The sequence below is a fragment of the Schistocerca cancellata genome, chromosome 1, assembly GCF_023864275.1.
Source record: "Schistocerca cancellata isolate TAMUIC-IGC-003103 chromosome 1, iqSchCanc2.1, whole genome shotgun sequence".
NCBI lineage: Eukaryota > Metazoa > Arthropoda > Insecta > Orthoptera > Acrididae > Schistocerca > Schistocerca cancellata.
Window position 1 is genome coordinate 481,442,853 of NC_064626.1, and position 13,974 is coordinate 481,456,826.

Genomic DNA, 13,974 nt, shown 5'->3' on the forward strand with positions numbered 1-13,974 from the left:
CTAATTAAAATAATAACATGTGATATAAACAACCGAGCCTGTTTGCTTTGTCTGTGTGAAAAGTGCCCCACCAGTTCATTGCTTCAAACCCACTTAGAAAATGAATTAGAAGACTATGATCCTAATGAGATAGTTTAGTACAGTCAGTGGATATCAACTGATAGAATGACTTTAAGTGTTCAAATCACTTCTCTATCAGAATTCTGACACACTAATTAAGAAAATTGAAAAACTTATTCCACACTCTTTTATTTGTAAATCACAATCTGTTTATCTGAAAATGAAGAAGGAAACACTTGATGAAGGCTCAGTGTTAATTTTAATGGAGTTCAGTGAAAATCTCAATTTTGTTGTTAAAGATGAAGTACAGGGGTACCATTGGAACAATGGCAGCTGCACTCTTCACACTGTCCATATATATTACAAAAAGGACAAACAGTTGCATGCAAAAAGGATTTGTATTGTTTCTGATGATCTAGAACATGATGTTTCCTTGGTGTACCGGACTCAGAAGACTGTATTGAATTTTTTTTAAGTGTGAATTTCCAGATATTCATCTTGCATATGTTGACTATTTCACTGCTGGTTGTGCTGCACAGTATTAAAATTATAAGAATTTCAGAAATATCTGCTACCATGAACAAGAATTCAACATAAAGTGTATATGAGGCAATTGTCCAAAATATTTTTTATAATTCAACAATAAAATTAAATAAAATTAATTTACAAAAATTTAATTGGACAGTTCTAACTTGTTTTCAGAAACTACATGTCCGAAAGGATATTCAGTCAGCATACCATTTTTTGCATAAAAACTGCAGCCAATTTTCAAAATTTTACCGTTTGCTTTGAAGCATCCCATTGCAATAAAAATTGGCAAATGTTTATGATATTAGATACAAAAGCAGTACACAAAATCTCAGTTCACAACTAGATAATGGGTGTCATGGCCTGATGGATGACTTGACATGGAAAGACCCTCCTTACTTCTGTTCCTCCCAACTGACTTAAAAGCAGTCACTGTATCGGTGCATTTGCATTGTGAGTCGACAATATGTTAACTCTATCTGCCTCCTCATGAGGTTTTAGACAAAGAGACTCTCAGTTCCCCCAAACACTTTCTCCTTTGTGGTGAATTTAATACACACAATGTGCTTTGAGTTCTGACAATATGCTCCAAGGGTAGAGCAATTGAGAGACATCTCGTGTGTGTGTGTGTGTGTGTGTGTGTGTGTGTGTGTGTGTGTGTGTGTGTGTGTTTTTAACACCAGGCACAGCATGAATTCCAGCACTGAAACACGACCATTCACAGCTATCAGTGTCTAGGTATGCTTTCTAGCCTTTGCACGTACTGCTGAATGGGAAGAAATAGTTGATGACAAAGAAGTGGTTGCTTCCGAATCTGGATTCACGTGCCAGACTCATGCCCAAAAGAAAGACGCCACAATGGGTGGTCATTAGGGCCAAATGGACACTCTGCATACAGCTTTCTGTGTCTGCATACAGCTTTCTGTGGATCCTGTTACTAAAATGATCCACCACACCATTGAAGCATCCATTCCACAGCCTTTGGGTCAGCTGAAAAGGCAGCTTGTCCTTTGGTGGGTGGCGAATGCTGCTCTGCAGTCAGGACCAGTCAGGTGGCTCTACTTAGGTTCAAGTCCTAGCCAACTTCAGAGAACACAGCCTTCTGGATAGTGAGGACAAAATGTTGCAGAATAATTACTGGCAGCCAAAATAGATCGTGGTAACAGTTCCTGACTACCATACACCATTTCACAAAAAGTACATTACAGGAAACTATAAAGAGGGTTTCTGTGAGAACTGAGAGGTGCCCAATGACTGTTGTAATAGTGAATGGAAGTCTCCAGATAAACCGGTGAGACATTGCTGATTATAGTGGCCTATTTAGTGACTATTGCCACCACTGTCAGTCAGGATTTATATTTCCGACACTAAAGAGTAGCTGTTGAGAGGAGCAATAGGAACTTCAGTCTCACCACTGATAAAGTGTAAAACTCCCCCTTTCTCATGTGGGAGCGAAATTATGCATTGTCTGTAGCCCTTGACACATCACCAGGTCTTGATAGGGCCTATTATAGTATGTTACGGCACCAGACAGGACATAGCAAAGAAATCCTCCTTGCTCTTGTAATCTCCTGTGGACATTGAGCCGCTTTCCCAGTTTGTGACGAGAGGCAATTTTAATTCCACTTTTAAAACCTGGGAAGGACTGTACATACCTGAGTAGCTGTTATAGTGTTGCCCTCATCCTTGGGTGTATGTAAATTGCTGCCTTAATTCTGTTAGCTGTTTTCAGTGTGGCTTTAGGAGACATCACTGCATCTTTGATAACCTGGCCCCCTTGGAAACTGCTATACAATAGACTTTCCTACAATGACATCACCTAATGAGTGTGTTCATGACATCGAGAAGGCTTACACTACTGCTTGAAGGCACAATATCCCCAGGCACTTCCATGAATGATGGTTTCAGTGATGTCTTTTTAACTTTACACAATCTTTCCTCTCATCACACTATTTTAGATATTGAGTTGGTGATTTCCATTCTGCAGTTTTGTGCAAGAGAACAGATCCCGTCAGGGTACTGTCTTAAGAGTGACTGGCTTTGCCATTGCTACGAAAAGCAAATGTTTACAGGTAAATGTCCTGTCCAATGCTCCCTGAGCCTTTCAAGAACAACTCGCCAGTTGCAGCAGACTATTTGATGTTTGAAGGAAAGGGATTTTTAAATTCTCAGCCGAGAAATCTGTGTGCATTCTTTTTAACTCTTCATGTTGTGTTTTAAATTTTCCTGAGTTGACAATTGGGACACTGTTCATAATTTTCAAGACACTGTGAGATCTCTGTGCCTCGTATTTGACTCTTAACCATACACGGTTGCCACACCTTAAGGACCTTAAGAGATGGTTCCTCGAAGTACTCAGTATTTTGAAATGTCTTAGCCATAGTTTGTGGCAAGCAGACCAAATTTGTCTGTTCCAATTTTAAGGAGCCTTTGTGTGATCTCACAACCCAAACTTCCAGATGTGACACACTCACATGGGTAACAGATGTATGTCAGTTGAGTATGAACCAAAACACTGATTTAGTTTGTGCCGTGTGCTGTCGTCCAGCAGAACATGTGTGAACGGTAATTAAAAGCATCTTAAGAGCTGCAGACCATAGGAAAAGCGTATATGTGAATTGTTGTATTGTTGATATGTAGGTGAGAAGGTAGAGTGTTTGGTCGTTGTACCAAAGTGCTGCATTCAAATCCCCCTGATTACAAATTTTTTTTTTTTTTACTGTTTAGTGTGAAACTTTATATGGGAGAACACTTTCCTGGCATGTAAAAGGACTTCCTGGAATTTGTAGCAATGTTCTTTTGGCAGTCTGCTTTCACTTGTTAGTTGAACATTTTGAACTTATTACTGATTTTATTATTTTGTTTATTAATAATTATTATTTAGGTTTACTGTTTTCAAACAAAGAAAGTGAAAACAGAATGCCAAGAGTACATGGTTATAAACTCCAAACAGCCCTTTTACATGTCATAAACACGTTATCCCATATAACACTCATGCATAATACATTAAAAAATGTTTGTCATCGTCGGGGTTTTAACATGGGACCACTGGTATGAGGCTCTAACACTCTATCTTTTTTAAAAAAAATAAAATGAATTGGTTTATTTGTCACCACAGAGCACGAAATAATGCCAAGCATTACAAAACTTTCAGTAGTGCAAAATATACATATAAGCAGTATCATGGCCAGAATATAACTAATTACAGTATTAATATACAATATTAATATACAATCATTTATAGATTACTCATTTTGTCTCTATGAATAATCATAATCGTCTCATGGCACATAAAGGCTTCAGACTTCTCCTTACATTGACAGTTGCCCAGGTGTAGGAGAATTCCTGTGTCACGCGAAGAACAATCACCAGATGTTTCCCCCCATGATAGCAACGTATGTTAGCTACTAACAGTTATGCTTCTGATGTGCTCCATGGTTCTGGTGCTACTTTTAATTAATGGTTGTGCCCATTCTGCTGGACGACAGCACATATTACTAACTAAATCAGAGTTTTAGCTGATACTCTATCGACATACAGTGTTTGGTACCGATCTGAATGTCAGATATATGAAGGTTTGGGTGTCAGCTTGATTATGGGTATACTGTGTATAGGTATGCGGACCCTCTTATTTAAAAATCTTGGACATGGTGCACCATGAAGGACTTCAGCTGACCACTGCGGTATTTAGAACCTGCCTTTGCACAGAGGTTAGTGAGTCACTGCTCAACATCAGGCAGGCAGTGATGGGCACGTTGTGGTTGGTGAAGTCATCTACTTGGTTGTGGCATTACTTATGCCAGTCACTCTGACAGGATGAAATGACCCTGATCTGCCTCTGAATTTGGCAGTCCCCTAACATATTGCATCCAATTCAGCAAGAGGATCCTCCCTCCACCCTCCTCCCTCCAGACTGTGATGCCCATGCATGGAAATTGCTGCAAACCACATTTTAACTGAACACACTTTATTATGAGAAGTGGGCAGTAACAAATTTAGGTGAGGATCTACCCTGATGATAAAGTGAGTGTGGTAAAGCTTTTAAAGTTTTGTGAAATGTCTGGACTCCATCCCAAGCTTTTAGACTGGCAATTTTAATGTGTTGCGGAATGTCTGGATCATTCATTCTATTCCAGTGATCAGCAAGCTCCAGCTATCTGCAGTACTATGTTAATTCTTTCCACTACGTTTTTCCTTTTTCCTCTAAGTTATAGATCTGAAAACATGATTTTTGGTGTGTGTTTATGTTTGTTGTGGGTGGGGTGGGGTGGGATGGGATGGGGGATTAGGGAATTCAGGAATTTCCATTATTGTTACAGATAATTCATGTTAATGTTTTGCAACTGTGCCAGTGATTCATAACTTTCACACCTATCATCTTATGAGTTCTTTGGTGTTGTGATTATTACATCCTCCTGGAGATCTGAGGGTATTGTGCCTGTCTCATGTATCTTGCATATCAGGTGGTTCAGTTTTGTCATGGTTTGTTCTCCCACAGTTGTTAATAATTACGAGTGAACATAGTCTATGCCAGGTGACTTGCTTCAAAATAAATCTGTTAGCACTCTGTCAAATTTTCTTAACAGTTTTGCAATCCCCTTCTCATCCTCATTCATTTTCTCTTTCAATATGAATGCTAAGGGATGGAGTATTAAACAAGTAACCTTAGTCTCTAGTTACAATCAGTCCTCATGCAAGAATCGTGGAGAGGATCAGGGAATGCATTTGAAGTACAAGCACAGATTTAACGAGTAATGAAGCGTGAATGTAATGTTTGGAAAAGATTTGTTGAGGGCATAAGACAAATGTGCAGCATTAAGGTTGTATTTAAAATTTGGAGTTGTCATTGTCGGACTTCAGGAGAGAACAATATAGAAAAGAAGTGAATGAAGCTACAATTTAAAGGACATTGATTGGGAATGTAAGGACGAATGGATACTGTTATAACCAGGAATAACACAATAACCTCTTCAGTCTGGTTTATTAATCAAAAATCACTTTTTAACAATTACGTTAGCCAAGCGTCTACCCAGGCTCACACTCAGAAGTAATGCAGAATTAAAGTTTGGTTATACCAATGTCCGAATGTGCATGGTGGGGTGCACGTTCCGTAATTATTTCCAAGTCCAGTGAAGTTCAGTCTCTCCAAGTGAAGTCGCAAGATTTTCCGCCGAGTAGCCAGGTAACCTCGAGTAGTGCGGCGAGTCATCCACAAGCAGCTGGAACACGGTGTACTGCACTTCCCGATGAGAACTGTCGTTTGCGGCGGCGGCCGGGTTTATATAAGGCTTGCTAGTTAATGGAGCCGTCGTCTGGGGTCGCTGTTTTCCAGGGAAAACCAATCGCAATATTTCCTGGCGTAGCCAATTGCTGTGTGCTGACAAACGCGCGCGCGCGCGAAGGCGGCCAGCGATGGTAGACGCGAGCCGCCCGGAGAAGTGCGGCCAGCGGTGTATTTCTTGGCCACGTAAAGGAGCGTGTGTGTGAAAACGGCCAATGATGGAAGCAGCGGGCCGCCCAGAGAAGTGCGGCCAGCAATGTATTTGGCGGCCGCGTACTGGAGTGCGTTGTTCGGTGTTTGTTAGAAGTGGTGTGTACCACAGATACTATTTAGTGGAAGTTGCTGCAGAACATTAATTCACTGACTCATTCATTTGCCCATCTATGTTCTGTAAATCTAACATAAAGAAGAGTCTTCAGGGATGTCGAACAAGTAAAGATATACATTAGTAGACAGAAGCAGTCACCGCAGACAACTTTTGTTTGTGTTCTTTGTTTTATGGTTAAAGCAGATGCAGTTTGTGCAAATGAAGTGACTTACTTAAGTTACTGAAAGAGGTGGCCGGAATGAAGTAGAATTTTATTTAAAACGCTGAAAGTAATGTTGGCGATTGATGTGTTTAAAAAATGAAGCTGTTTTGGGGTCTGTTAGCACTTATATGTTGAGTGTTTTTTCAAGTTTCATTATAAAAATTTCATTTTCTAAAAACATTTTGGTAACTGAGCATCACTCACATGGTACCCTGGAGACCACCAAGAAGGCTAGTTGAAGGCACAAGCAATGCGGAGAGGGACACCACAGGCACCACAGTTGTAAGACTTCCATAGAGGATGTATTACAGTTAGTAGCAGCTACATAAGACGTCAAGTTGAAAGGGGTGCCAGGATTTATACACAATGCGTATGACAGTTAATGGCAAATACTGACTCTGTGAAAGTGTACGAAGGAATGGGAAGGAGGGGAGGGAGTGCCAAATAATAGATCACTTGTTTGAAAAAATGTTCTTGAACCAGCCCTGCACCAGGAAGAAGAGAAACAACACATTCTTCTACAGCCTCTTTCAATCTTTTGTATGAACTAATGAGGAGTCCTGTCAGACTGCAGTAATGATGTTAATGGTTACAGCCATTACAACACCCCTCCTCCTCACACTGCTAAAAGGAGGACTCTCTTTTAGCATGTAATTATGTCAGACTCCTGCAGTTGATTGCTTTTTCTTTTTAAACATGTCATATTGTGACAACTTTCTGACAAGTCAGAACTGGTTATGGTAACATCTGTCTTAGGCAAAGCTAGAAAAGGACAATAAAAGGATTTTTAGAACTTTTGTGTTTGTTCAAAAGACATTTAGTCACTTTCAGTAAGTTTCTTGTTTGGTAAGCAACTTGTAAGGTCATACTGCTCTTAACTGAACTTCATTTTTTATGAGAGCTGCTTACTTTCTAACTGTACAAATAGTAACTTAGTTCCCATGCACTGCAGAGAATGTATTTTTCTTGCTGGTTTTCAAGTGACCAATGTAGTATTTTTAAGTATACGATTCTAAAGTCTATTTCAAAAGAATACTAGCCATAAATTTTGTAAATTAAATATAAAAACTGTAATCTATTTGTAGTATGTAAGAGAACAGTTATCAACTGTATCAGCAGTTGATGCCATCAAATTTGTGTGTGTAACAGTGTATTTTTGCTCCTTAATGCATCAGACACATTTCATCAGTATCTATTCACATTAAATTAAAAATGCATGTATTATTTCAGGTTTGTGAACTGGATATCATATTCAACTTCGAGAAGGCATACTTCATTCTTGATGAGTTATTATTGGGTGGTGAAATTCAGGAAACGAGTAAAAAGAATGTACTGAAAGCAATTGCTGCCCAGGATCTGCTGCAAGAGGTTAGTTATGGGTCCACTCACGTTGAACTTTAAGTTGTTTGTATGGAAGTATCATCATTGATTGTTGATCTGTCATTATCCATTGTTTCTCAACATATCTGGAAGTTCGTTTTAGTGATGGACTGCTAGTTGTTTGGGTGTAGTGGACTTGTTCATTACAGTTTTGAAGAGCAGTTGTTATACATTTTCTGCCTAATGTATGCAGATAATGATAAAAAAAAAATGTGCCTGATATGCATGCAATAAAACGTTAGGTGTCACGTGGTTTGCTTTGTGAGGTGCGTATGTTGTAAAGACTTTGATTACTTCCATTTATTGCATGATATATACAATGCATGATCTCTTAAGAGAAATTAATGATTAACTTCCAATATTCACACTATTTACAATACCTTACACTCCAGTATTTTGTCGTTCTGCATTAAAATTGCAGATGAGAGCCATGTGTTGACAGTTATGTTGAATTTTTATATTTAAATGGTGCAGGTTGTGATTTATTTTTTATAGGAATCATTTGATGAATATTAGGAAACACTCTGTAGTTCTTGAGCACTTTTGCTTTTTTTAAATATATAATGTGTTCCTGTATACTACTTTTGTGATCAGTCTTCAGAGAGCCTTACTGTGGAGTAAGGTGCATCTGAAATTACGATCTTCTGACAATTGGGCAAAACAGTATCCACAATTCTCAAAGCATTCTTATAATTTCAAAGAAGACTGATGAAAATGTTTGTCTTGCCAGTTGTTATTGCATAATGTGCATAATGTTTTCCTGATAATTACCTGTTGATATTGTTTTGTGGTCAGCTAGTAACATTTATTGGGAAGTTGGTGGGAGTGCACTGATAGGCTGTACCTTTATTGTTTCGTCCATTGGACAGATTGACAAGTATGAGTTGTAGTTATTTCCCCATCCTTATGGTTTCTGAACAACAGCCATATTTGTGTTCATTTCTTGAACAGGTAACACAATCAGTACTTGATTTCTTTTTAGTTGTTATAAGCAAACAGTACAAGGATAGGTCATTAACTTATATCAGTGTGTGTGGCTTAATAAGGGAAACTTTAATGACATTTTGTTGGTTACATTCTAGTAGGCATTTTGTGGTTGCTCTTCACTGTAATTGTGTTACACATGTTTTGTCAATTCTGTTTTTTATTATCTTCTCTTTTTGTATTCAGTTTATTTCATACAAGGCCCTTAATAAGAATCTCATGCCATGAATTGCCGTCCAGTAGTAATAGTAGTTGTTACTTGTATTTACTTTATCATTAGGTAATTACACAGGTAAAAGCTTGGTATTCTCAGCTTTAGATTGTGTTTGTCTTGCTTGAATGTCTTGCACAATTGTAAATTTACTTGATGCTGAAGTCTGATGATGTATCTGGGCAATTTGTACAACATAAGCTCATGAAATTTGGAAGAAAAACAGAATGGGGTCATAAAAGTATTCTAGTCATGTGGACAAGGTAGGTGATACAAATGTTATGACATTTGGTACCGTGTTAAACTTTGTTACAATTTGCTTTGTGTTAGATCCTCTGCAAACAATATTTTTTTTCTAATGTGAGCAATACTAGAATATATAATGGGAGAAAAAACCACCCAGAATCATTCCCATTCTGCTTTTCTTTATTGTCTGTAATGATTATGAGAATCCTTGCACATGTCTTTTGTAAAAGCTTGAGAATTTAAACTAAAGGTGCTAATGTTCCTCTTGATATATTTAATATAATTAAAATATTTATTGAAGAAGTTTGTACTGGTGCCTTCAGTATGTGCTCAGTATTTACCTCTTAACAGTAAAGTTATTTGAATCTCTTATCAGTAGCTAAGTTTCCTAGTGCCATATGAAACTTCATAGATATTATCTTGTTGCCAAGTTCCTTTCTGTGAAGAACAGTTATGGATTTAAAAATAGAATATAATATAGTAAAGTGGCAGCTTGTTTTTTTTCCCCCTGAGAATATTTAAAAATCTCATCTGCAGGTATAATAGGTATTGGTGGTATTATTTTAGCATACTGACTTTTGGAAGGTTATGTTATTAGTTCTTTCGTATGATGTTTTGTTGTTCTTAATTTTGGGCAGTGGAAATGAATTATGTATTTTATTCACATTTTTGTGTTTGAAGAATGTAATTTCCTGTGATAGCATTTTTAATTTGGTTATGTATACTTTGATCTCTCCTGGGAGATACACAGGGTTATGACAAACTTGTCACCCAAAATCAGAAAACTTCCTCCTACTAAAATTTGTAGGCACAAAACATAAAATTCGTAGATAAAACTTCTTTCCATAGAGCTTGTGTTACCAACTAAAGACTGGCTAATAGATCCTTTTAATCAACCTTTCGTCCCCAAACTAGTAATTTCTCACGGCCTGATCTGCTGGTGAGATCTCTACATTTCCCCTGGTGGGTTTTTCTCATTTTAGTTTTTTCATAAGCATAAAAAAATGATGTTGTTGTGAAGTGTAAAACACTCAATAATAGCTGTTACTTTGTTCCCCACTTTAAGTTCTATTTTGGGTAACTAGTTTTAATTAACTCTGTAAATGTGTCATTGTGAATAGTTTATTGCCATGTTGGCTTCTTACAAGGTGCTGATTATATAATTTGTTTATTTGAAAATATGAACTGTTGCGACATTTGGGGGTGTGAATTGTAGGAAACATGTCATACATAGACTGTAATCAGAAGATACATTGATGGCCATTTGAGAACATTAAATAAATTTACTTGTAAGTGGAATTATCTGTGTTCACTATTTTTCTGTACCCTTTTTTTCAGTTACTTTATTCATGAGCATAAGACTGTCTATCCACTATAACAGCATGGCATTTTAATATGCATGCTACTAATGATTAATATCAACATTTTTAAGCAGCAAAAACCTGTAACATTTATAATCTCACTTCAGGATCTCTTTGTATTGAGTTGCACATGACAGGCTTTAAATTGTTGACTAAATTGTGTAACTCTACTAAATTGTTTTGTTGTGTGATAAGCTTATAAAGATTCTGTTCACTGTAGTAGCATGATGAATGTAAGTGAAATGCATGGTAATGCATGTAAAATAAATCATTGGTTTGAAAAGTGGAGAGCATTTAAGAAACAGAATTTCAGTTTGTATAGTTTGTGATAATTTTACAATAATTTCAGCTTCTGGTGAGTACACTCCATTTTTCCCCCTCATTTATGTGTCTTTAAAATATAATTTGCTTAATACATAGCTCCTTAAAATGGCATGGTATTGTCCTTACTGTCTACATTGCCAGACAACCATTATTGCATGTTTGGACAGTTTGTACTTGCAAATCAGTTACACCATCATTCATTTGGTAGTGGAATATTACGAATAGCGTTATTGACATGTATGTGATTGGTACTAATGCTGCCTCAACACTGCAATGTATCAAGTAAATCACTGCTTCAGAGCTGTGGAAACTTGAAATTTGTGCTGTGTCGCTTTTTATTAATTTTTGTGAGTAGTGGGCTTCTGATTTTGCTTGCTTGTAAGTCAGAGACAAATCAGTCGCACTAGCAAAGTTGTACTATTTAATGGAATAAGTACTTTGATATGAATCAGAGAAGTTGTAAACAGTATTGTCAGTTTATGTATACATCTGTATACAAGGGAAAAATCTACTCGATATGTGGCGGAGTACCCAATAGCTTCTAGTAAATGAAAAAAGGGAAAGTTACAATTTACAGTGAGTTAGCTGTTGATGCTTTGAAGTGACCAACACATTGATGGCCACATGTTTGTCATAGTTTAAAGATTTTTAAGGGAAAGAAATTGATACAGAAGGATGAACCAAAAAGTGTGGGAGAAATGAGAAATTACGAAAAAGAAAGTTGCTACTCACCATGTAGTGGAGGCGCGCACGCTTGCGCGCCCACACACAATAGAAGCACCCAAACAAATTTTTTTCTCATTTCTTGCATATGTTTTGCAACTGATAAGAATGAAACCAATAGAAAACAAATTAGTAACTGGCAGGAATATGTTTGCTGGATCACTTTGGTAAAATGGTCCATAATGGTAAAAACGAACATTCACTTTTTTACAATGATAGCTAAAAAGATATACATCATTGAGAAAAGATATAATCTTTTTACGTGCTACTTTAGGTCTGCCATACTTCATCTTAGCTTCACGGCCAAATGGTACAATTTTTTTTAGGTCTGCCATACTTCATCTTAGCTTCACGGCCAAATTGTACAATTTTGCACTGTGTCTGAACATAGTGTTCTCATTACTGAAGTTTGAAGAAATGAACTACAATGTGGCATACTTCATGAACCATTTTAAATTTTCAGTAAAGCTATGAATTGTGACTGAAGGACTTTGCTGAAGTTTTTTGTAAAAGTCATCTTCAGAAATCACTATGATAAATAATCCTGGTTTCAATCATCCAGTGATCGTCAAATGTCATACTATTATTTATGATGCTCCTTGTGGTAAGTCTTACTGGGGCAAGTGAAATTAAAACCATCCTCTTTCAGTGATGTCAATAATAAAATGCATTATATAATAAAAACAAAAGAATGGAGCCTGATTATTAAAAGTGTTCAAAGATTAATAAACTATATCAGTGCATGGTACTATTGCTGGCACTGACACAGGATGGTTTTTATTTTACTTGATACCACAGTAATAATGTTGTTGCACAGTGTGTTGTAAATCCGTATTTACTCGAATCTAAGCCGCACTTTTTTCCGGTTTTTGTAATCCAAAAAACCGCCTGCGGCCTAGAATCGAGTGCAAAGCAAGTGGAAGTTCTGAAAAATGTTGGTAGGTCCCGCCACAACTAATTTTTGCCGTCGAATATATGTAGCGCTGCACAAGCATGCTTTGTGGGCACAAAGATAAATACTGGCGCCAAAACCTTTTTTTTTCTCCGCCCCGAGTTTCGACCACTGCATTTTCATACATTATCCAACGAAGTAAATACAAATTCCGTATTGTTCATCTTCGAATGTAGCAGAATTTCAATGTACTACGAAAATCCGGCTGGCAAGACTGTTAGGGATGTTTGTCAATATGGCCAACTCTACGTTCCGAGTTTTTTCCTACCTGTGAGAAGAGATGGTTGCTAATAGGAACCTGATGAAATGTGAATCACATGCAGTATTCTCTTCACCATAAGAATAATAGGAAAATAAACATTTTGCCGTGTATTCTTTCGTGTTTGCTGCTATCTCATTTAAATCCTGTCTGCCTAATAAACTACGAAACTAGAGTGAAACAACAGCAAATGCGGAAGAATATACGTATCGTGTCATGTTTATATTCGTATTATTCTTATGCCTAATAGTGATATAGTCAGAAATGAAGCACGGCAACTGATTAGATTTTAAATGTAAGATGACTAATTTCTGTGCAGAATTTGATGTACTAAAGAAGCGGCCGCAAAGATTTTCAAACGGAGAAAAATTTGCGCCTAACTCTCGTTCAGAACATGTTCTATCATATGCAGTCTATTATTTGGTTCTTGTTGATCATTGTCAAAGAAAGCATTGTTTTGCTAATGAGACGATTCCTCCTCTTTTTTTTTTTAAGCGGCGGTAGTGCGCACAAAAGCAAGTCATGCCGCGAGCGGCGACAGGCCGTAAACACGCACTATCAGAATGCGACAAACAATGCATGACACAGTACAGTAATGCATTTTCAGCTTAGAGTGACGTAAACACCTATAACAAAGAAAACGGCACTTATCAGATCAAAGCAAAATAAGCAATCGATTCAAACCAGACGAAGCACGTGAAAAAAGGAAGGGTACCCGTATAAATACGGACGGAGCGCCTAATGCATAGCAATGGCTACCTGGTAAAGCTTAACTGCTAAGCTTACGACTCGAACCAAACTACTGTAGCTGTATCGTCTTTCATTCGACCTAAACTGTGTCTCATATTACAATGGACCAACTTTGTTTCGATTTGGAGGTGCGGCCTAAAACTTTTCTCTCCCCTTGAATTTCGAGTTTCAAATTTCAGGTGCGGCTTAGATTCGGGAAATATTTTTTTTCCTTTATTTCGAGTCTCATTTTTCAGGTGCGGCTTAGATTCGAGTGCGGCTTAGATTCGAGTAAATACGGAATTTTATGGTGCATGAAAATGATTGTAACATCTACATATAAATGACTACTCTGCAATACATACCCAAGTGCGTGGCAGAGGGTTCATCGAACCACTTTCACATA

General features: G+C 37.4%; 1 protein-coding gene across 3 annotated transcripts in view; it reads left to right on the forward strand.

Moving 5' to 3' along the window:
* LOC126177614 (AP-1 complex subunit sigma-2) overlaps positions 1 to 13,974 on the forward strand; it is a 74,633-nt gene that overhangs the window by 23,012 nt on the left and 37,647 nt on the right. For all 3 annotated transcript variants that reach the window (XM_049924470.1, XM_049924468.1, XM_049924469.1), the window contains exon 4: positions 7,630 to 7,767. In XM_049924470.1, coding sequence (XP_049780427.1) covers positions 7,630 to 7,767 — 138 coding nt within the window. The remainder of the gene's footprint in view (positions 1 to 7,629; positions 7,768 to 13,974) is intronic.